The sequence below is a fragment of the Oryctolagus cuniculus genome, chromosome 6, assembly GCF_964237555.1.
Source record: "Oryctolagus cuniculus chromosome 6, mOryCun1.1, whole genome shotgun sequence".
In the NCBI taxonomy this organism is placed as follows: Eukaryota; Metazoa; Chordata; class Mammalia; order Lagomorpha; family Leporidae; genus Oryctolagus; species Oryctolagus cuniculus.
This window is the reverse complement of record NC_091437.1, coordinates 34,084,863-34,107,884: the sequence shown is the minus strand read 5'-3', so window position 1 is coordinate 34,107,884 and position 23,022 is coordinate 34,084,863. Positions and strand designations below refer to the sequence as shown.

The following is a 23,022-nucleotide window of genomic DNA, read 5'->3' as shown; positions in this document are numbered from 1 at the left end:
CCCGCACTCCATTCTGACTGTCTTGGCTTCAGCCATGTCCATTATCACAGCTCCTGTTCAGGGCTGAAACTCATAGCTGAGGTTCATCAGGCAAATTTCTGCAGTATTTCAGAATGTGCGCTAGACTGCAAATACCAGGGTTCAGTTCCCATCCTGACATTCTCCTTCCTGCGAGTTCATGGACAAGTGCTACCATAGCCCTGGGCGTGGTGCTGCATGAAGGTGGAGACAATGATAGTGCCTACAGTCTAAGATGGATTTGGAGACTAAATGAGATTTTGTGGACAGAAGCCCTGGCCATGGAGGAGCTGGCATACTGCGGATGCCCAGTGTCTCTGCCACCTCTGCTGGTGGGCTCCAGGGGGATAACACTCAAAAAAAAAGAACCCAAGTTACCAACCTCTGAGCCATATTCATCGGTCTGCTTAGGATCTACACCTGAGTTGTGGAACACAGCTGGAGAAAAATACCTAACCACGCTAGCCAGCTTTATTTGAGATTCCTATCCAACAACTCCCAAGCTGCCCTCCCACAATGCTATAGTGTTTCCCAGTTATTGCCCTGTGTTCCTTGCTCTCAGCTGCACTGGAAAAGCGAAGCCAAAGAAACCTGCCACCTCCTCCCAGGCCTCACCTCTGAGCTCGGAGTGCACAGGGCAGCCCCACGTGCAGAGACAGCTCCAACTGTCATACCCAAAAATGAGCATGGTGTCTCCTTCTCCCGCATGCTCAGAGGGAAGACCCAGGGACTGACCTTGGCTCCGGCTTCACCTCAGAGTAGATCCAAGCATCTGACCTCTTCCCACCTCTATTCTCACCACCGCATAAAGATCATCATCTAGCACCCGGAGGATGGCTGGCCACCTTGCCTTTGCCCTTTCCCTGTTAGAATCCATCCCAGCACCGCAGGCTCAGGGATGCTTTCGGTGATGTCTCTTCACCTAACTCAGAACAGAGGGCACTATGCAAACTGGCCATCTGCACTCTCACCACCGCTCTGCCGCACTCCCGGGGCCAGGACTCCTGCCTCGGAGCCTCTGCATAAGCTGTGCCCTCTGCTTCAATAGGAAGCTTTCACTCAGGTATCACTGTGGCTCACTCATTCCCTGCAGGCCTCTGCACCGAGACTGTTATCAGGAAAGTCATACCTAGTCACCTAGTAGGCAGCACTGCCTCCCAGATCTCCCAGTTCCTTTCTTGATACTTTCTAGTTTATCATTTTATCACCATCTGAAACACCTTATATATGAGGGCTCTTCAAGAAGTTCGTGGAAAGGCCGGTGCTGTGGCGTAGCAGGTAAAGCCGCCACCTGCAGTGCCAGCATCTCCTATGGGCACCGGTTCGAGTCCCAGCTGCTCCACTTCCTGTCCAGCTCTCTGCTATGGCCTGGGAAAGCAGTGGAAGATGGCCCAGGTCCTTGGGCCCCTGCACCCACATGGGAGAAATGGAAGAAGCTCAGCTCCAGCTGTTGCTGCCATTTGGGGAGTGAGCCAGTGGATGGATGATTTCTCCCTTTGCCTCTGCCTTTCCAATGAAATAAATCAATTTTTTTTAAAAAAAAGTTCATAGAAAATGCACATTATGAAAGCACTCTAAAGGCAGAGTTACAGAGAGAGGAGTAGGCGGGGGAGAAAGAGTGAGTGAGTGAGTGATTTTCCATCTGCTGCTTCACTCCTCCAAATGGCCACAACGGCCAAGCCTTCACCAGGCTAAGGCCAGGAGCTTCATCTGGGTCTCCCACACAGGTGCAGGGACACAAGCACTTGGGCCATCCTCCACTGCTCTCCCAGGAGCATTAGCAGGGAGCTGGATTACAAGTGGAGCAGCTGGGACTCAAGCCGGCACCCGTACAGGATGCTGGCCTTACAGTCAGCAGCTTCACCTAATACACCACAACACTGGCTCCCCAAAATTTTTTGCACAAAAGTAGATTTAATTTTTGAGGCACCTGTGTATTTAATTGGTCAAACAGTCCTTTCTATTCAATTCACAGCTGTACCCCAAGTGTACTGCAGGCGCTCAATACATGTTTGCCAAATAAAAGACTGCATGAATGAATGTTATAATGCTCTTGAGAAAATTAATTTGAAAACAAGACTCTACCATCGGGTCCTGCTCTACACCAGTGTCTACACAGAAAGTTTACTTAACCCACATTGGCCACAGGAGAAGCTCAGCAAGCTACCCTGGCATCCCACAGCTAAAAAGGCCCGCCCTGGATTCAGACCCGGGGCCGACAGGTTCCAGACACGTGTACACTGCCAGCACTCATGGCTGACGTGAGAAGAGGCGGTGTTCAGGGGAACAGTGCTCTGTGAGTGACGGCATTCGCTCTGCTTCCTCCCCAGGTGCATGACTACCTCCGCAGCAAGCTGTGCTCCCTCTACGAAAACGACTGCATTTTTGATAAATTTGAATGTGTGTGGAACGGTTCAGACAGGTAAGAAAGGTTCTCGGGCTAGGGGACCTTCCAGACACAGACCCTCCTCGAAGAGGCCGTGGGCAGTTTATGCTTGTGTGGTACAGTTGAAGGGAGATTGGGGCCCAGGGCCTGGCTGGATGCGTCGTGTGGGTCACTGTGGATCCACGAGGCCAGGACTGTGAGGACAGGAGCAGCTGGATCCTCCTTAAGGACTCGCACAGGTGACAGTTGTATGTCAACAGTGAAGTCCTGCTTTTTACACGCAAGGAACCCCAGAGCCAGGTCAACATGCCCACGGGAAGATCACTAAGAACTCATCAGCATCTTCCAGTCTGAACTCTGCCAATTAATGCAAAATAAATTAAAAATTATCCTTGAAACTGCTGGTGTAGACCTGGCCAAAGGCTCTGGAGGGTCATTAACCAAATTCCAGTCCACCTCACTTATCACATTCCCTCAGTGGGATTTCTGACTGTTGTGAGGCCTTTGATTTCAACAGTACCTCCTACGGCCTCCCGGTAGCTTGGTTTTGGTTTCACAAATACAAGACGATTATCTGATTGCCGCAGGAGCTACGTGCGTGCTCCCGGGGACTGACATAGTTCCTTGATGAAGGTTGTACCAGTTATGACGTTCAGAAGCATGGAAATCTCGGGGCATGCCACTCTGACTCAAGCTTTTACAAACTACCACATTTCTCTCTCTCTTGGCTTTCTTGGGCACGGACCCAAAATGAACCCCTACTGCTCAGGCCTTGAAGGAATCTCTGTAGCGAAGGACCAAACTCACACTATCCAGCAGTTGTGACCAAAAACCCCCAAGGGCAAAGAAGCATCCCCAATATTTTCACATATATAAATTTGTTAACAGATATTATTTTTATGAGAGTAATTCAGATGATTTGTGGAAAATGGAATTAAAAGTTCATCATCGTCCAAAATTATTTGAAATTTATTGTATATATAAAGGGTCTTCAAAATGTTCATGCAATTTGTGCATCATGAAAAAACTAAGGTTTGCACCAAAATAAACTCATCTTCTAATTGCATTTTCCATGAATTTTTTGAAATAGGCTTTTATAGTTGTTATTTCCACTCCTCCAGTTTCCCCTGTTCCTTAACCTGCATTCAAAAGTGACACTTACAGAGACCTACTGTATACCACGCACTTTCATATATCCCATCTTTTTTCAGCCTGACCACAGCTCACCCTACAGCTGAGGTAACTGAGGCTTGGAGAGCTAAGATAAGCTGCCAGGTTCATCAGCTGCAGAGACTGAGGCTTCAGGCCCTGGGTCTCCGGCTCCCTGTGCACTCAGGCCCACTTCTCCTACCATGACCCAACAGTAGCAGAGACCAAAGAAGCTCTGAGTTTGACACCTGGGATCCATGTCACAACTCAGAGCTTTTGTTTTGTTTTGTTTTGGGTTCAGAGAAAGTTGAGGTTTCGCCCAAGAGAAGACTGTCCTGTCTACCAATAGGCTGGGTCACGGTGGGAGAGGTGAACACCAGTGCAGGCGAAGCAGTGAGGCGAAGCACTTGCTGTGTAGGCCCTGGAGTCAGGTCCACGTGGGCTCAGGCCTGACTTTGCCGCGTATTCGCGACGTGACACTGTGCAAATTACTTCTCCCTTATAATTCCCTCAATGAGATAACAGAAGTTGAAATGAGATTCTGGAAGGCCAGCCCTCAGCGCTGCCTGACAAGGTACTAACAGTTCACTCTAGCAAGGAGACACCATTCACCACCTCAGTTTCTTGGGCCAGAGGAACAACTTCTCACCTGCGTCAGCCACACCAGGCTAATTAGTCAAAGGACCCAAAAGCAGATGCCCCTGGCCGTGGCCCGCTCAGGTGAAAAGCAGATGCTGATGAGCTCTCCTCATCAGCGAGTTAGAAGGTCACCAGCCCGCAGGCCAAGCCTGCCTCGCAGGCGGCGCCACCATGCATTCGCACTTGAGGAACACCTGCCGATGCCCAAGGACCATCTCCCCCAGGGGAAAATGTCACCCCTAAACAGCCTGTACCTTTCCTGTAGGAGGCATCAGGCATTCACCGCTCTCCTGACCAGTGTCGCTATCCCTGAGAATGGAAAACGCATAGCCGCACCAACCACCTGCTGTCCAACTGCTGCAAATCTTACGCCACCACTCCAGATCCTGTTACAGTTTGAATGTTCATTCTCTCCCAGAGTAAGACCATGACGACATCCATAGTGTAGGTGACTCTTCTGAAAAGGCTGATGCCACAGCCCAGGGCACTGTGCACACACCCCACCCCGCAGCTCTGCCTGCAGCACCAACAGATAGCCATAGCTTTCCCAAGGGAGCCTCATTCTCCTCTCCCATTTCCTACTGGGAGGTAGCCAGAGCTGAGATCGTTAAAACCACTGGACCGTTCACCAGGCCAAAGAACCCGAAGGAATCCATTGAGCTAAAGTAAACAGCAAGGAAGGCTCGCCTCATCCTTTATTCCCAAGCCCAGCCAAAGAACTTGTTGCCCATAGTGATGCTAATGGTGACAGCAGTGACAGTACCCAACCTGTAACATAAGCTAGTCACTGTAAGCTGTCGTTTGCCCCAGGAGGATACAATCAGGATAGGTGTTGCTGCCCTTCTCCTTAATACTCCGTCACTGCCTATTTCCTCTGTGTCCTGCAGTGTCATCATGACGGGCTCCTACAACAACTTCTTCAGGATGTTCGACCGCAACACCAAGCGTGACGTGACCCTGGAGGCCTCGAGGGAAAACAGCAAACCCCGGGCCATCCTCAAACCCCGCAAAGTGTGTGTGGGAGGCAAGCGGAGAAAAGACGAGATCAGCGTCGACAGTCTGGACTTTAGCAAAAAGATCTTGCATACAGCTTGGCATCCCTCAGAAAACATCATAGCAGTGGCGGCTACCAATAACCTATACATATTCCAGGACAAGGTTAACTAGGAGGACAAGTCATTACGTAATTATCTCACATACTGAATACTAGTCCAACGAGTTTTTACATGTTTCTTTGGGTCTTCATTTGATGCATTGACTTTAATTTCCCTAAGCAGAAAACAATTGGAATAGCATTAAAAGGAGTTCAACTTTCCCAGCACCCCAGTCCTGAGAAACTTTTGTCAAATCCAATAGGTTTGGGACACTTCTGTGTAGAGTCGAGAGCTGCCGGCTAACAGACTGGAATTTCGGATGCTTTTATTGCCCAGTTTTCTCTGGTGGGTCCAGTGTTTTGTTTCTAGGTGTCTGCTGCGATACAATAAGGTTGTCTGTAGTATTTAAGGAGAAAAGAGGTACTTTTTGTTTTTTTAAGTAAGCGATTCCACTTGATTGAAAAAAAACCGAAACAAAAAATAAACACCGTTTACTCTTACAGAAATTCTCCTGTTTTGTGCAAAGTCAGAACGAGCCCGTCTGTCACCTTTTCTTTCTCCACTTGCTTTTTTTAACCACTGCACGAGGCTGGGGAGCCAGTGCAGAATGAGAAGGGTTGTGGCTCGCCGCCCTCCTTCCAGCGCCATAGAGACGGCCTGGCTGGGGAACACCCTGTGACTGCTCCCGGGGACACACAGGGAGCACCTTCTAAAGCCTGCTGCCCAGCGGTCACTTGGCAGGGCCACGCAGGGCCCGAGCCCATCTGCCGCTTTGTGGCTCCTGATTTTGTCCTCCTAAATAGCTCCATATAACCCCCCACTTAGGTGCTTGCTTTCTCTTCAACCTTTTTCCAGCTTATTTACTCCATTTTAACTTCTAAAGGCCAAGTGCTGACGGCTTCTTTTCTGCCCTGGTAACAGCAGAGAGCAGGGCGCAGAGGCATCACCCTGGCTCCCTGAGAAAGGCAACTCTGTTCTTTGGGGTGTGTCTCCTTGCCTAGCCCCCTCCTCTCCTCCTGGCTTCCGTAACCAACAGTTAGAATCCATCCATCTTCAGTGCAGCTAGAACAAAATGGCCAGCATCAATGCTGACTTGTAAACTCTCAAACTCTTTTATCCCAAGCTCATCATCAGGAAAACAATAGGCCAGAAGGCCCGCCTGTGAAAATACATCACAGAGGAACCAGCAGGGCGCGGTGGCATCCAAGGGAATGACCAGTGTCCCTTGAAACAGGGGAGACCGGTTCCTCCTTCCCTCCAGTTGAGGATTCGGACTTATTACTTCTTGAGAGGTTCTGTACGGCACTCCTGGGGAAGGGCACTCAGTCAAGTGCAAGGATTTCAGATTTTGGAGAGCAGGCATACGCAGCTAGTGGGTGGCATTGACAACACTGGGTCTGGGTTCATGTCTCTGTTCCCATCATGATGACTCATTCCCCAAACTTCCCATCAGGAGAGTGGGAAAGGGCTTGAGATGAGAGCACGTCACTGAGACAGATTTTCTTTCAGTTGGTGGGTTTATTAGACATCCCAACTTCCATATGCAATTTGTATTCGAGGAGAAAACACTGAAAGGATCCTGACTGAGTTCTAAGCTACTATCCACATTAATTAATAACAGCAAATAACTAAAGTGCAAACGACTGTGGAAGGTGCAGCCCAGTTTCAGGAACACGAAAATGTGCAAAAGTGCATCTCAAGGCTGAGGGTGCACGCACGGGAGTGAGGCGGGACTTTCTCAGGGTTCCTCCTTGTCCCCGCAGGGAGACCCTGCCCCCTGCATCGGAAGTGCCCTTGAAGAAAACCCCTGTGTGACCTTTCCTGAACTTCTGGACCTTAGCTCCTCTGTGCCTGCTGGGGAGTTGGGACAGATCACAGTTTCTCACACTGAACCCCAACCCAGCCCTGTGCTCAGTTAACATTAGTCACCTGCCCTAAAAAGCAAGCCTTAGCCTCCCCCAAAGAAATAGCAGTTAGGAAATGTCAGTTCTGATGTGCCAGTTACTTTTCTCTAACATTGATCACATAACTATTCATCTATCAAGCATGTATCCACACACTACCTAAAATCATTGTGAGCCCCAAAGTGTTTCTCAAACTTTGGGACCCTGAACAACTGATACCACAGAACGTTTGTGCCTTTAAAGGCAGCAAGCTCCAGATGACATATTGGAGTCCACAGTGCTCCCAAGAACGCACCTATGGACAGTTTTAGCCATAGTGTAAAGGGTTCACAGGCTGCCTACAGTCTCTCTGTAGACTCCAAATAAAAGTACCTACTCTGTTGCAAAGCCTTCCCTGTGTAGACGCACAAGCCGACATCTGGGGCGGGGGCGGGGGGGTGGGGATTGGCCGGACGAAAGTTTTAGCAGAGGGTCACTGCCCTCCCCTTCATCCACACCAAGGATGCATCAGAGCAAGATTCCTGGCCAGGAACAGAACGGGAAGGCCCCGGGGAACGGGCCTCGGGCAGCAATAACAGCTACCAGGCTTGGTAAGGGAAACAGCCAACTGCTCTAGGAGCTGAACTAGTATTTTACCCTGGAGATATTTCTGAGTTGTACACTAAAGTCCGTCTCTGCTCCAGCTAACACTGAAAGCTACTGGAAAGTTAATTTGCTATGTGTGTTCACTTCTAAGAACCCTGCACTACTTGCTACTGCAAGGCCTCAGCCTTGGTACAAGATGTCGGATTGCAACTGGAGGGTGTTGGCTCAGTGCAGGAAAATGGGAGCCGCGCCTGCCTGAGGTTTCATCCGAGTGCAACATTCAATTCCTGACACTTGAAAACAAGCCACTGTGGGACAGGCAGTTAGCAAAGGGTTAAGAGTCCATCTGCGATGTGTGCATTCCACAGTGGAGTGCTGGATTCAAATCCTGGCTCTTCCACTTCCGATTCAGCTTCCTGATAATGTACACCCTGGGAGGGAGCAATCTATGGCTCAAGTCCTTGGGTCCCTACCACCCACGAAGGAGATCTAGCTTCCCGGCTTCAGCCTGACTCAGTTTGGGCTGTTAAGAGCATTGGGAGAGACGGACTCAGCGGAGGGAAGATCTCTGTTTCTGTCTCCTTCTGTGTGTCTCTACTTTTCAAAAAAAAAAAAAAAAAAAATTTTAAGTAAACCCATCATCTCAAAAATTAGAATCTATTAAATAAAACACCACTCCAACAGCTGACCTTTGGCAGATATCCATGCTTTGTGAAGAGGAGCAAGATGAATTAGAAGAAGCAAAACATGAGCCAGCATCAAGTACTGGAACACATGATGTCTGGGCAGGAAAAACCAGTTTGCATCTAAACCACTGAAAACCTGGCACCTGCCTTTCCTTGTCCACTGCTTTAAAGCACCAGGACAACACAGCAGCAACACCACTCAGAAGACACACTAGGGCTCCCATGCATCACCTCATTATCTCCTCCCTCAACTCCAGGATGCTTCATTCCCATTTTGCAAACAAGGAACAAAAGTTGACAACCCAGTCAAGGGCACGTAGCCAATAAGAGATGGGACCAGATCTCTAGCTCCAGGATGTAAGTCTAAACCGAAGTTGTTAAAGTCCTGGCTCCAACATACCATACAAACTGACAATACTGAGCACTTACTATGGACAAGGGTTTGGACCACAGACCTCATACATAACAGATCATTTATACCCCCAGAACTCTGGAAACAGAACAATTTCATGTATGATGGGCATATGGTCTGAAAAGTTCATCACTATGCAACCGCATCACTGTGGGAACCCCACACAGTGTCCTTATCCAAGACTTACACCCTTCTAGGCTACATGCTACAAACCTGTGCAGCATATTACCATATCCAGTGCTGTAGGCAACCTCACACAACGGTATGTGCAAGGGTACTTCAAAAACTTCACAGAGGCACAACCATTATGACGCAATGGGTTAAGCCGCCACCTGCGATGCTGGCATCTCACACTGCAGCTCCAGTTCCAATGTAGCTTCCTGCTAACGTGTCTGGGAAAGCAGCGGAGTTTGGTCCAACTGCGTGGCCCCTGCTACCCACATGGGAGACCCAGATGGAATTCTGAACTCCCGGCTACAGCCTGGCCCAGTCCTGGCCCTGGCAGCCATTTGGAGACAACCAGTGGATAGAAGATCGCTTAGTGTCTCTATCTCCTTTTCTCTGTCACCCTGCCTTTCATATAAATAAACCTTTAAAAAAAAAAAGCTTCCTGGGGCCGGCACCACAGCGCAGTAGGTTAATCCTCCGCCTGCAGCTCTGGCATCCCATATGCATGCCGGTTCTAGTCCCAGCTGCTCCTCTTCCAATCCACCTCTCTGCTGTGGCCTGGGAAAGAAGTAGAAGTAGAAGATGGCCCAAGTCCTTGGACCCCTGCACCCATGTGGGAGATCCAGAGGAAGCGCCTGCCTCCTGGCTTCAGATCGGCACAGCTCCGGCTGTTGCGGCCATTTGGGGAGTGAACCAGCAGACAGAAGACCTTTCTCTGTCTCTCCCCCTAACTGTCTATAACTCTGCCTCTTAAATAAATAAAAATCTTAAAAAAAAAAGCTTCCCAGAAAAATGGAATTCAAAGGTTTAACTGCATACAAAAAAACTGCATGCAGTTTTTTCATAATATACAATTTGATTTGTTTACAATTTATTTATTTGAGAGGTAAAATTACAGAGACAGGGAGAAGCAGAATGGTCTTCCATCCACTGTTTCACTCCCCAAATGGCCACAACGGCCATAGCAGGGCTGATCAGAAGCCTCTTGTGTGTCTCCCCTGTGAATGCAGGGGCCCAAGCACTTGGGCCATCTTCTGCTGCTTTCCCAGGCCATAGCAGAGAGCTGGACAGGAAGGTGAGTAGCCAAAACTTGAACCAGCACCTGTGTGAAATGCCAAAACTGCAGGCAGCAGTTTTTCTCTCTATACAACAATGCCAAGCCCAATTTCTGTTCATTTTTGAACCTCTTTTGTACATGGACTTAAAAAAATTTTTGCACCCATATAAACATCTTTGAACTCCATTTGCAGGAACATTTTGGAGTACCCTTGCATTGTACATCAAAATATCTATTTTTAGTACTTCATTGTGTTTTCACAATTTTATATATTTTCATTTTTATTTGAAATGCAAAGAAACACACAGGGATTTTTCCACTCACTGATCCATTCACCAAATACCCACAACTGCCAAGACTAGGCCAGGATCCCAGAACTCAATGCGGGTCTCCCAGGTGGGTGCCAGGGAGCCTAGTTCCTGAGCTATCTCCTGACCCTCCCACGTGCACATCTGCAGAAAGCCACATTGACAGCAGAGTAGCCAAGACTGAAACCACGCACTCCAGTCTAAGGTATGGCTCAGCAGAAAGCCAACCCCACACCAAACGCCTGTCCCCTTAAAGCATGCCTAAACGAGAGCGTCTCCACAGACACAAGAGGAATGCAACCTCACAACACACGCGAGGTCACTAGTCGGCAGCGATCTTTCATCTCCATTCTCATCTTCTGCGACCACTCTTAAATAGGCTGTCCACTGTGAAGGAACTCTCATTAGGCAGAGCCTGACTGGGCTGGTATTCTTTGCATATTACAGCTAAGGAAACAGAGATGACTAAATTTACACAGCTCGCAAGTGATGGAGCCAGCTGGTAAGGTTCAAGTTCTCATTCACTATCCCCATCTCACATTGTGTAGACACTCCTAGAGAGCGACCAGAAAGCAAGACCCCAGGATGAGCCATGCATTCATGAGCATTAAAGATCCGCTGATTGCCTGGGATGTGTCAGGCACCCAGGTCCTAGGCAAGGGACTGGACTTCCTGAGATGAGTAAGCCACTGCCCCAGGAGCAGTGCATTCTTTGTCAATGTATTGAGAAGACTACGAGGTTTGTACAAAGTGCAGACACAGTACACAGAAGGAAAAGGGTAATCAGTGAGTGAAATGAACAGATGTCTCCGAGTAAGTGCCACGGAAGCCGAGTTTCAGGGCCAGTCACTCAAGGCGCGATGCAGCGCTCCCGCAGACAGAAGGAGCCGTGCAGGGAACTGAAGCGACGAGTACGGTAATGCTGCTCTCGTTCTATCAGGACACGTTTCCAGTCTGCTACAGGTAGATGAGTTTCCTTTATTCATCCAATAACAAATATTTATTAAGCCCCATGTCCAAGCACGGCAAAATACACTGGAAGAGCAAAGGGAAACGGAAACCAGTATTTACTGCACTTCTGTGGCAGGCATTGGCTTCGCTGTTAAAGCTCATTCTAAGTGCCTGCCGAGTAGTTGTGTCACTCCACGCTTCCGTTTGAGACACAGACTCAGAGGGTTAAGGGACATGGTCACAAGTTTTACCCAGCTCTGTCCCGTTCCACTGCCTGTGCTTCTTCCAGCCAGGGATCAGCAGTGCATGGCTACCTTGGCCCGTTTATCTTCACTAGGGAGAATTCTCAGCCCCCACACCATCTCCCTGTGACCAAATCTTGCCTGACAGCTGGACAGGGTACACATTTGCTCTGTCACCAAAGAAGAGGCTGAAGTCAAGTGGCTTCCAGAGGTCTCTAACTCCCGACCCTGAGCTCATTATTACCGATTAATGGTGCCCCTGTCTCCATCTTTTGTGCCCCACTGGTCAGATTGGCAGTGGCAGAGCCCAAGCGATTGGCCATCTTTGCAGACTCATGCCTCGCAGGCTGCCAGAACATTGAACGGCCCCTGTCAGGCCACAAACAGGGGCTTAGCTACTGCCGAGACAGACGGAAATCCACTGGTAGCCTCGCCACCCTTGCCATGTACCCTGAGAAGTCCATCCTGGTTTCCACAGATGGACAGACGTCACAGAGGCCCTTCTCGTGTGCCTCTCTCAGCACTGCCCGCGGCCACCGCAATCACTGTGGCTGATGTATTTGGTTTGAGTGGGAGTGAAGAGGTGTCTCTCCCAGCTCAACCTTCTGGCCTCTGGGTTTGTGCATAGGGACCGATAACAAGTTTTGCAGTGGCTGGCAGTGTCGTGCTGCCTTCCCACAAGAGCAATGCAGTCTTTCAGGGGGCCACAGAGGACCCCAGAGGGCCTGGAGTAAAAGGGAGAGGGGCTGCCTCACTAGCCAAAGGAAAACTACGATTTGGGCACACGGAACTGTCACTCAGTTGGGTCAATTTCATTCATTCATTCGCTTACTAAGTGCTAAGTGATTGATCGTATGCTGCCTGCCATACCCTGGGCCACGGGGGTCTGCGGAACTAGTAGTGACAATCTCTGCCTTCGTACCACTTCCATTCTACTGAGGGGCACAGACAAGCTCACAGCAGTGGTGGCAAGCTGAGTAGCTTGCTTAAGAACCCCACGCAGGAGGGAACTGAGCCCACCTGCCAGCCTGGGTTGAAATCTGAGTTTTATCACTTAGACACCGTGCAACATTACACAAATGATCTACCCTCTCTGAGCCTCAGTTTTCTTATAAAATAAGGATTCAAATGACACCTGTCTCATAAAGTGGCTGGGTGACTTTTGATTGATTTGAAGCAAAGTTCTTCGTAGGGTGCGAGGCCCACACTGAGTACTCATTCCATGTTTACTGCTCTGGCTCTGCTAGTGCCAGAGCCACACGACATACACTATGGAGGGCATGTCAGGTGCCGGGAGAATAACGAGACACCACCACACCCAGACCAGGGGCTTCCTGGTGGAGGTGATCCCTAGGGTCAAAGCTAAAAGTAGGAAACGGCTTATCCAGAAGAAGAGAACGGAAAATGTATTGCAGGTGTCAGGATACGACACTGAGGCCCAAAGAGCATGTGGTGCACTGAAGGAATTTATAATACTCCAGTGTAACTGGCTTGTACAAAGCAGGAGAGCCAATCAAGAGGACTCAGAGATGACAAGGTGGACAGACAGTAAGTGCAGATCTCAAACATAAGAACACGCCTGCCCTAGTGAAGTTCATTCACAGCAAGCCCAGGAGCCACTTGGCTGAGAAACCATGGTTTCCACAACTTAGCAAATAGTTACAAGGATCGCCCTGGTCAAGGGGCTATATTGGTAAACTCAGCTCAAGTCTCACCTCTTCAGAGGGGCCTTTTCCAACCACCCCAAATTCCACAGGGGCTGAGGCATTGTTTAGGCCACTCTTAGGTCCCCAGAGCGTAGAGCAGGGTCGGGTTCATAGTAGGTGCTCAACAAATGCCTGTTGATTGAATCAACAAATAAGGGAGTGAAGAGGTTGGGCCCAGCCCTTGCCCTCAGGAAGCTTACAAGGTGAGTGTGCCCAATGGAGCGTTTGGGTTAAGGAGAACCCAGTATATCAGGGAGCTGCTCAGAAGAGTGAGGGAATTAAAAAGGAGAGAAGGAGGGAGAGCAAGCAAGAGTGAGCAAGACAGAGAGCGAGACAGAGAGCCAGTGAGATGCATTAAGAGCAAGCAACTGAGCTGAGATTACCGCGTTAGTTAACAGAGCACACGTGTCCCTGCCTGATGCATTACCGCCCACAGTGGTGAGCCTTCTGGGACCCTGCAAAGCATGCAGCAAGGTTGACAGCTTCCAATCAATACCATGTTCACCGACGCAGGGAGCAACATTATCACATCCAAGATATTACCCCACGTCCCGGCTGCAGCACTAAATATACTCTGTAACGAGGATGAGGGAAATGACAAGAGCTATTATTCTCAACCCTCCCACTTGGAAGCAGGAGGTGAGACAAACCTTTCCCTGGATGTTCTTAGGGGAGGGCGAGCCAGTTCCCCAAAGAAATCCCTGGGAGCTGAGAACATGGCTAATGTAGCCAGACAGGGCTGGGAGAAGATTGGCATTTCCATTTGCCAGGGTGTCCACAGACGAGGAGAGAAGAGAAGGACAGCAATAAATCGGAGGGAATAAAGATAGGGTGAGAGGGGACGTGTGGGGTTGGGTGCCGGATTTTATTCTACATGCCAAGTCACCCCAATAAAAACACTTGGCTTCCCCCTCCCCCATGTGGCTTTCTGATTGCAGCTTCTGTGACCGTGGCATAATTGAAAGTCATATTTCATCTAGGCTATCGGTTTCCAATTCCAAATGCAGGTGCCTTGTGAACAGGCAGCCTGGATTCATCCGAGAGCACAGCAGCCGTTACAATTGCATGCTAAACGTGATCTATCTCTCCACGCAGGCAAGTGGAGTCAGTCACGTTACACACTGGCTGACACAACGCTGCCATTAAACACACTGTGGAATGGCGCCTCGGCCTACGTGCAGGCAGGGGCTGGGGTGCCAGGGCTGTTTTCTCACTTCACTGGTGTATTCAAAAGTGGCTCCGTTTTTCACTCTCTCAACAAGAAGGAGACACCTCTTGTTTTGCATTTTCTTTGCCAAAAAGCAGAAAGATTCATCGGTTCGGCTTGTGATGCTTCTTGATGAAGGAAGCCAGGCAAAGGCAAAGGCGAGTATATTCACTGATGACGTGACAGATGTCACAGAAACTGATACAGTGTCCATCGTGGGACACGAGGACAGCTCAGAGCGGAATGTCCTGTCGTGGAAATGATCCACGGCTCCACCCAACTTCACTGGGACTCGCACAGGGATGGTTAACCAACACCACCAGTCCCCGATGAGTTGCAGGGTAGGCTGAGGGAGACTCGAGGGAGCTCAGCAGGAAAGTGGATTACAACTCTTCCTTGTTCTCTAGCATGAAACAAACTCCTAACATCACACACTCACACGTACGCACAGCCTCAACCCCTGCTAACCGAGAAGGGCCTCTGAATTCACCATGCTTCCCACGAGAAGGGAGAATGCTTCCAGCTGCTTACACAGCTTCTAAATTCGTTACTGTACTCTACAGCAGAACCAGAGATCCACCTACAAAGTCAAACTCCACTGGCTTGGTTAAGAATAGGATCCTGTGACTCCCCCCAGGACTGCAACAGCCTCCATTTCTACCGGCTCATAATTATGGGACTGTCCCATCGATGAGTAGTAACTGAGTAATTACTGCTTTTAGAGGCATTTCAACTTAACCGTTTTCTTTTTTTATAGAAAACTTTTATTTAATAAATATAAATTTTCAAAGTACAACTTTTGGATTATAGCAGTTCTTCCCCCCATAACCACCCTCCCACTCGCAAACCATCCCTATCTCCTACTCCTTCTCCCATTCCATTCTTCATTAAGATTCATTTTTAATTATCTTTATATACAGAAGATCAACTGCATATTAAGTAAAGATTTCAACAGTTTGCACCCACACAGAAACACAAAGTATAAAGTACTGCTGGAGTACTAGTGTTACCGTTAATTTGCATAGTACAACTTATTAAAGACAGAGGTTCTACATGGGGAGCAAGTGCCCAGTGACTCCTGTTGTTGATTTAACAACTGACATTCTTATTTATGACGTCAGTAATCACCCAAGGCTCTTGGCATGAGCTGCCAAGGCTATGGAAGCCTCTTGAGTCTACAAACTCCAACCTTATTTAGACAAGACTATAATCAAAGTGGAAGTTCTCTCCTCCCTTCAGAGAAAGGTACCTCCTTCTTTGATGCCCCCTTCTTTCCACTGGGATCTCACTCACAGAGATTTTTCATTTAGGTCATCTTTGCCAGAGTGCCTTGGCTTTCCATGCCTGAAATACTCTCATAGGCTTTTTAGCCAGATCCAAATGCCTTAAGTCAACTTACCAATTTTCATGATCAAAAGATGCTGCCAACCTTCCAAGGTTACACCAAGGCCAGGACAGAAACTAAGCCTTTCTAACCTGTCAATCAGTTTATCAGTTTTATTTCTTTTTTTTTTTTTTTTTTTTTTTTTTTTTTGACAGGCAGAGTGGACAGTGAGAGAGAGAGACAGAGAGAAAGGTCTTCCTTTTGCCGTTGGTTCACCCTCCAATGGCCGCCGCGGCTGGCGCACCGCGCTGATCCGATGGCAGGAGCCAGGAGCCAGGTGCTTTTTCCTGGTCTCCCATGGGGTGCAGGGCCCAAGCACCTGGGCCATCCTCCACTGCACTCCCTGGCCACAGCAGAGAGCTGGCCTGGAAGAGGGGCAACCGGGACAGAATCCGGCGCCCCAACCGGGACTAGAACCCGGTGTGCCGGCGCCGCTAGGCGGAGGATTAGCCTAGTGAGCCGCGGCGCCGGCCAATCAGTTTTATTTCATCCTTACTGTTTTCTGTTGTTTTCCCATCTACTTAAAACCAGTGTGTCAACTCAAACTTTGGTCAAAGTTCTTGATGAGACATTTTAACGCCTACTTAAAGAAAATTCAGCATTTCTGTCTGGGGTACAAATACAGTTGTGCAAGTGGAACTGGGAGAAATGCCTAGTACATCAACTCACTAACCTCCACACTGTCCCAGGTTCACACAGGAAGTCTTACAGCATCTATCCACTCACAAGATTAAATGCTATCCATTGTGTCACATTCCTATGTATTACTTTCCCAATTATTCCACACCTGGGTATGTATCACAAAGCTATAGAGGTCATCAGCAAGGCCCACTTCCTGCCCTCAAAAAGTATATTCGGGGGACCAGATACGAAGCACAGCAGGTTAAGCCACTGTGTGTGACACTGGCATCCAATTCAGGAGTCCCAGCTGAGGTCCTGGCTTCTCTACTTCTTTTTCTAAGATTTATTTACTTGAAAGTCAGAGTTACAAGGAGGCAGAGACAGAGACAGAGATGGGGGCGGGGGGGATCTTCCATTGGCTGGTTCACTCCCCAAATGGCTGCAATGGCCAGAGCTGCACCGATCTGAAGCCAGGAGCTTCCTCTGGGTCTCCCACATGGGTGCAGGAGCCCAAAGACTTGCACCATCTTCCACTTCTTTCCCAGGCCATAGCAGAGAGCTGGATTGGAATTGGAGTAGCTAGGACTCGAACTGGCACCCATATGGGATGCCGGCATTACACCACAGCAACGGCCCTGGCTTCTCTATGTCTAGTCCAGCTTCCTGATAATGTGCCTGTGGAGGCAGCAAATGAGGGCCCAAATGATTGGGACCCCGACATCCATGTAAGATACCCAGATGGAGTTCCTGGCTCCTGGCTTTGGCCTGCTGAAGCCATCTGGGGAGTGAACCAGCATGTGGAAGACAATCCCCCACCCCTGGTCCCTTCTCTCTTCCCCTATCTTTGACATTCTGCCTTTCAAATAAATAAAGTAAATAAATCTTTTAAAAGCATATCTACAGGACCAGTGCTGTGGCTTAGCAGGTCAATCCTCCGCCCATGGTGCCAGCATCCCACATGGGCACCGGTTCATGTCCTGGCGGCCCCTCTTCGCATCCAGCTCTCTGCTAATATCCTGGGAAAGCAGTGGAAGATAGCCCAAGCTCTTGGGCCCCTGCACCCACATAGGAGACCCAGAAGAAGCTCCTCGCTCCTGGCTTTGAACCAGCTCAACTCTGGCCATTGTAGTCAGTTGAGGAGTCAACCAGTGGATGGAAGACCTCTCTCTCTCTCCCCCTGTAAATCTGCCTCTCAAATAAATAAATAAATCTTTTAAAAAACAAAAAGCATATACAGAGTCTGGTAAGAAATGTCACTCCAAATTGATAATTTCAATAAAATACATTCAGTGCCATAGCAGAGATGCAGAACATCCCATGCCTTGGAGAAGATGAAGGTCAGGTTCTGAATCTCACAGGAGCAAAGCCGGTGAGAACAAACATGAGGAAAGGCACAAGGCTCACAAGCACCGCCGACCTCCGAGTAATCCAGCAGTTTGGTTTTAGTGATAGGGAACACTCGTGGCCACGGCTGGCTCGGGTGCTGGTGAGACAGCAGGGCCCAGAGAGCAGAGAGCCATTTAGAGAGCTCAGCGTCGTGCAGCAGCTGTGGAGGGCTGCTCGAGAGCTGAACGGGAGAACTGACACAGCCGGAATTGGGTTTTGAGGATCACTCAGGCAGCTGTGTAAATGATACATTTGAAGGAGACAAGATGGAAGGCGGCAAGCCTCCTTGGGGAGATGGTCAAGTGCTCCAGGAGAGCGAGGCGAAGGACCTGAACTCAAGATGGGGGAAACTGGAGAGGTAAAATCCATGTAAGACTGATTTGAGGCCGGCGCCGCAGCTCACTAGGCTAATCCTCCACCTGCAGCGCTGGCACACTGGGTTCTGGTCCAGGTCGGGGAGCCGGATTCTGTCCTGGTTGCCCCTCTTCCAGGCCAGCTCTCTGCTGTGGCCCGGGAGTGCAGTGGAGGATGGCCCAAGTGCTTGGGCCCTGCACCCCATGGGAGACCAGGAGAAGTACCTGGCTCCTGCCTTCAGATCAGCATGGCAGCGCGCTGGCCGAGGCAGCCATTGGGGGGTGAACCAACAGCAAAAGGAAGACCTTTCTCTCTGTCTCTCTCTTTCACTGTCCACTCTGCCTGTCAAAAAAAAAAAAAAAAAAAAAAAGACTGATTTGATGAGAACCAAGAACCAAGTAAGAACGGGGAGCGAATACAGATGTCTGCTTTGATGGCTAAGATGACAAGCAACGGCATGAAGAGACATGGAGAGTAAAGAGAGAAGCAGGTTCCAGGAGGAGGCGAGGACAGCGAGGAGGAGTCCAATTTTGGACTTACTGAGTTTGAGATGCCAGCAGAGCAGGCAGGCAGAGAGAGCTCTCCAGTGGGCATCAAGATAAAAAGGTCTGTCACGGGATGTGATGGCATTGAGTCAGCAGGGCAGAGTGGCCTGTGTGGAGGGGATTACCCAGGAGGCTGTAGGGTGGCAATGTGTTAGCCATGGGGAGGGTCCTGGGGAGCACCAGGTTAAGGAGCACACAGAGCAGGCACCACTCACAGAAAAGGATATAAATTATTACAATTCTAGAAACTGTCAATTAGTACAATTACATAAAGTTCACAAAGAAACCAAACTGAACTACAGTGTTTAATGGATGCATACTTACATGGTAAAACTACACGGAGGAGTGAGGAAGTGGTTACTACTGAACTAAAGACAAAGGTAATTTAGGGAAAAGAAATGAGTAGACCAGTGAGGCACTGCAGGACTTCTGAGAGGCTCACACACCACCAGCTTACCAAAGGCCTCCCCCTGTAATTCACTGAGCTCTGCAATACTTCTACAGAATTTTCTGTGTATCACATATCATACTAAAAAGCTTTTCCTTCAAGGTTACCAGAAGGACTCAAACACCCCGACAGCATGAGTTTGAGCATCAAGGGAAAAAGCCCCGACGTGCGTCAGGAGCCCTGGAAGGACCAGTGCAGCACACCCCACACACACACAGAGTGCTCCAGATGAAGACTGTCAGTCATCAGCAAAATACTGTTCGGCCTCTGTTTGCAGCTGAACAGGGCAAGGAAGCACTAAATATGGAACAGGATGAAGCAAAGTTAGAGACCCCAGCAGCCCTTAGCGAAAAAGAACCGGGCCTGGAGCTGGCAGGTGGACACTTCCCTTCCTTTCTGTACTCTTCCTCATTCCCACACATCCCACGGCTGTCTGCTTGACAATCCCGGGGAAGAACAGGGTCTGGGTAAGAGGTGCATGTGGAGACGCCTCCGTCATACACATCTCCCTGGGTACATCACTGGAGTATGTTGATTCAGTATTTTCATTCAACATTCATTGAGCTCACTAAATTGGAAAATGCACCAAAACCAACATTATACAGCCAATATTTGTTTTTACTACCCACAGTTCTGCCTTCTTTAAAAAAAAAAAAAAAAGATTTAGTATTTGAAAGGCAGGGTGATGGAGAGAGAGGGAGTTCCTGTTACACTGACAGAGAGAGATCATCCATTCACTGGTTCACTTCCCAGATGGCCACAACCATCTGGGCTGGGCCAGACCAAAACCAGGAGCCAGAAACTCCATCTGAATCTCCCTCATGAGCAGTAAGGGCTCAAGTCCTCGGGCCATTATCCATTGTCTTCAAGGCACATCCCCAGGGAGCTGAACTGGAAGCACAGCAGCTCAGACGCAAACCGGCATTCCTGCATCTGATGCTGGACTCACGACTGGTAGCCTAACTCACTGCGCCACAATGCCAGCCCCTCTGCCCTTTTTCTAATGGCAAACTCTCCAAATGTTTTCTTAAGGTACAGTATTCTTTCCAAACCCCTAACCTTGTACCCTGAATATGCCTGACTCATTGCTAATGCCAGGTTTAGAGCAGAGGACCTGGACAGTTCAGAGATGACTTAAAACAAGCCAATCAAGGCAAGAATGATAATTAACTAACTGCCCCCATTTCTGTACCCATCACAGACATCACCAAACAAAGCATTTTCTCCCACTGATCCCACACAAGGTTTCAGATGCACTTTTCCAAAAAAAAAAAAAAAAAAAAAAAAAAAAAAAAAAGGACTCCAAACAACTTCTATCGACCAACTGAACTCACCATATGAAATGAAACTTCTCTGTCTGTCCCTCTTTAGGTCAACGAAATTCAGGAACACTAGTGAGCATTATAAATATTCTCTTAGCAAATGCTTGTTGACAAAGAAATTTACCCAAAGAGCTATACATTCTCAGCTCTCTGTTCCTGTGAGGCTCTGTTCCATTTCAACCTCATATATTGTAGCTGACAGCAAAAAAACTGGAGAGCATTCTATGTTCCTTTTATCTTTAGCAAATGAGTTTCTAGAAAGATGCTCAGTAAGTGTTATTTGCATGAATGAGGTCAGCAGAGACTGTGAAGAGCAAGTTTCTCCTTTAAACCAGGAAGTGATAAAATTAATAGACTTTAAAATGTACAGTGGCACTGATATATGCAATGTCCTTAATCTACAGTAGGAAAAACAATTGCATAATTAACTTGATTTGTTCTATACGCATGCAGGAGGGCTTTTGAATTCAGAATGTAAATGAGCCAACAACTTTGATACTGTTTTTTTTAAATATCATTTGCTTATTGCTAGTAATATTCTTCATACAGCTTCCTTTCAAATGAATAGACACAGATATGATCCCTTTGTTAAACAAGGACTCCCCAGGAACTCCATAGCTATGAACTGTTGAGAGCAGTGGTTCTCTAACTTCAGCATACATCAAGAGTTACCTAGAGGGCTTGTTAAAATATATATATTCAATATTTAAATATGTGTTATATATATTTATATATAAATATATATTCATATATAATATATATTATATTCATATATATCATATATGAATATATATCATATATATATGAATATATATAAATATATATCTTAGAAATATGTTTCTTTTATGTAGATAAATATCTCTTAGAAATATATATTTTTATATGTATAGATATAAAGACACATACATCTTAGAAATATATATCTTCTTATATATATAAACATATATATATGCATCTTGGAAATAAATATATTTCATACCTCTATTCTTTGTAAAAAAAAAAAAAGTGTTGCTTATTCTTATCCCCAGAGTTTCTGGTTCACTAGTTTGGGGTGGGTCCTGAGAATTCAGATTTCTAACCAGTTCCCAGATAATACAGGTGCTGTTATTTTAGGGATTTCATTTTGGCTAGTGACAGAAGTCTTGCTCTAGGCTAGTGATTTTTAGAGAAGTCAGAGAAATCCATCTTCAATAACCTCTACTGAGCAGTGCCCTAATTCCTTCTTTATAGTCTCTAAGTTATTTTCCTGAAACAGGGAGTTGCACATGGTTATTTTCTTTCTCAAAATATCCACTGATACATCATTGTTTGTAAGTTCCCAAAAATCTTCAGTCTCACATTCCAGCCCTTCTACAATCTGATCCCAGACCACCTTCCCCACGTTGTCTTTATCCCACTATCTGCCCTGGGGGAGCATATGCAACTCCTAGCAGCCTTGTCACTGCCTGACGACTTTGCCAGGATGGTTTACCCAACCTGGCACATCATTCTCTCCTTCCCCACTTACTATAGTCAATGAAATCGGAGTCAGATTGATGCTGACTACAAGTAAGAAAACCTTAATTCAACTGGCTTAAACAACACTGAAAATGGATTACACCATGGGGGAAAAAAGTCTAGAGGCAGGACGGCTCCAGGAGTGGTTAATTTGGCATCTTAAAGACACCATCCAGAACAAAAGTTCTTTTTGATGTACCAGTCTGACATCCTCAGCACACATTCTGATCTCAGGCCAATTCTCTTTATGGTCACAAAGTTGCTTCAAGATACTACATCCAGTCAAAAATATATCCAGTAGGAAAAGCCAGAAGCCAGCTGAGAACCTCTTATGGTCAATAGGAAAAGTTCCTCGTCTTTGTGGGGAGCAACTCGGACTAGACTAAGTTACTGAAATTAAGACTTATTCTATGCATCTGCTCTCCCACAAGATGGCGCTGGGAGAGGAGGAAACAGCTTCTACCCAGCTGCCTCTCACCAACTTGACAAGCTGCAGGAGCTGCTCCTGATTGGGGGAGAGCAGCGTACTCGGCGTGTGGGCAGCAGAGTTGGGATTGGTGGAAGAGGACTATAAAGGAGGAGAAAGACAACATGCACGAGGAACATCTAAGGGGAACATCTATCTGAAGGAACACCTGTGCAGCCCCCGAGAGAGCCGGCCGGCGGTGTGCCACTCCCCCGCGGAAGTGGGGAAAGTGGCTAGGGGGAACCGCCCTTCCACGGAGGTGGAAGGGACGGTAGCCAACCCGGGAAGAACCAGCAGCAAACCCGGGGAGGGCCGAGCAGACGAAAGAACAACGCAGGGTCCTGTGTCGTTCCTCCACGAAGACGGGGAGCGACAGTCTTGTGCCCTTGTCCAAATTTTGCTGTATTCCCATTCCTAGAGGACTGGAAATACCATTATGACTTTGACCAGAGGTTAGCAACCTCCTTCTGTAAAGGATCAAGTAATA

The 23,022-nt window shown here is 48.0% G+C and overlaps 1 protein-coding gene across 22 annotated transcripts in view; it reads left to right on the top strand.

Annotated features, from left to right (window-relative positions):
- PPP2R2B (protein phosphatase 2 regulatory subunit Bbeta) overlaps positions 1–5,792 on the top strand; it is a 487,122-nt gene extending 481,330 nt beyond the window's left edge. For 21 of the 22 annotated variants that reach the window (XM_051843263.2, XM_051843261.2, XM_051843270.2 and 18 more), the window contains 2 exon segments: positions 2,349–2,440; positions 5,080–5,792. In XM_051843263.2, the coding sequence (XP_051699223.1) occupies positions 2,349–2,440; positions 5,080–5,359 (372 nt within the window). In that variant the 3' untranslated portion in view covers positions 5,360–5,792. 22 annotated transcript variants of the gene reach the window in all.
- Positions 5,793–23,022: the final 17,230 nt, after the last annotated feature.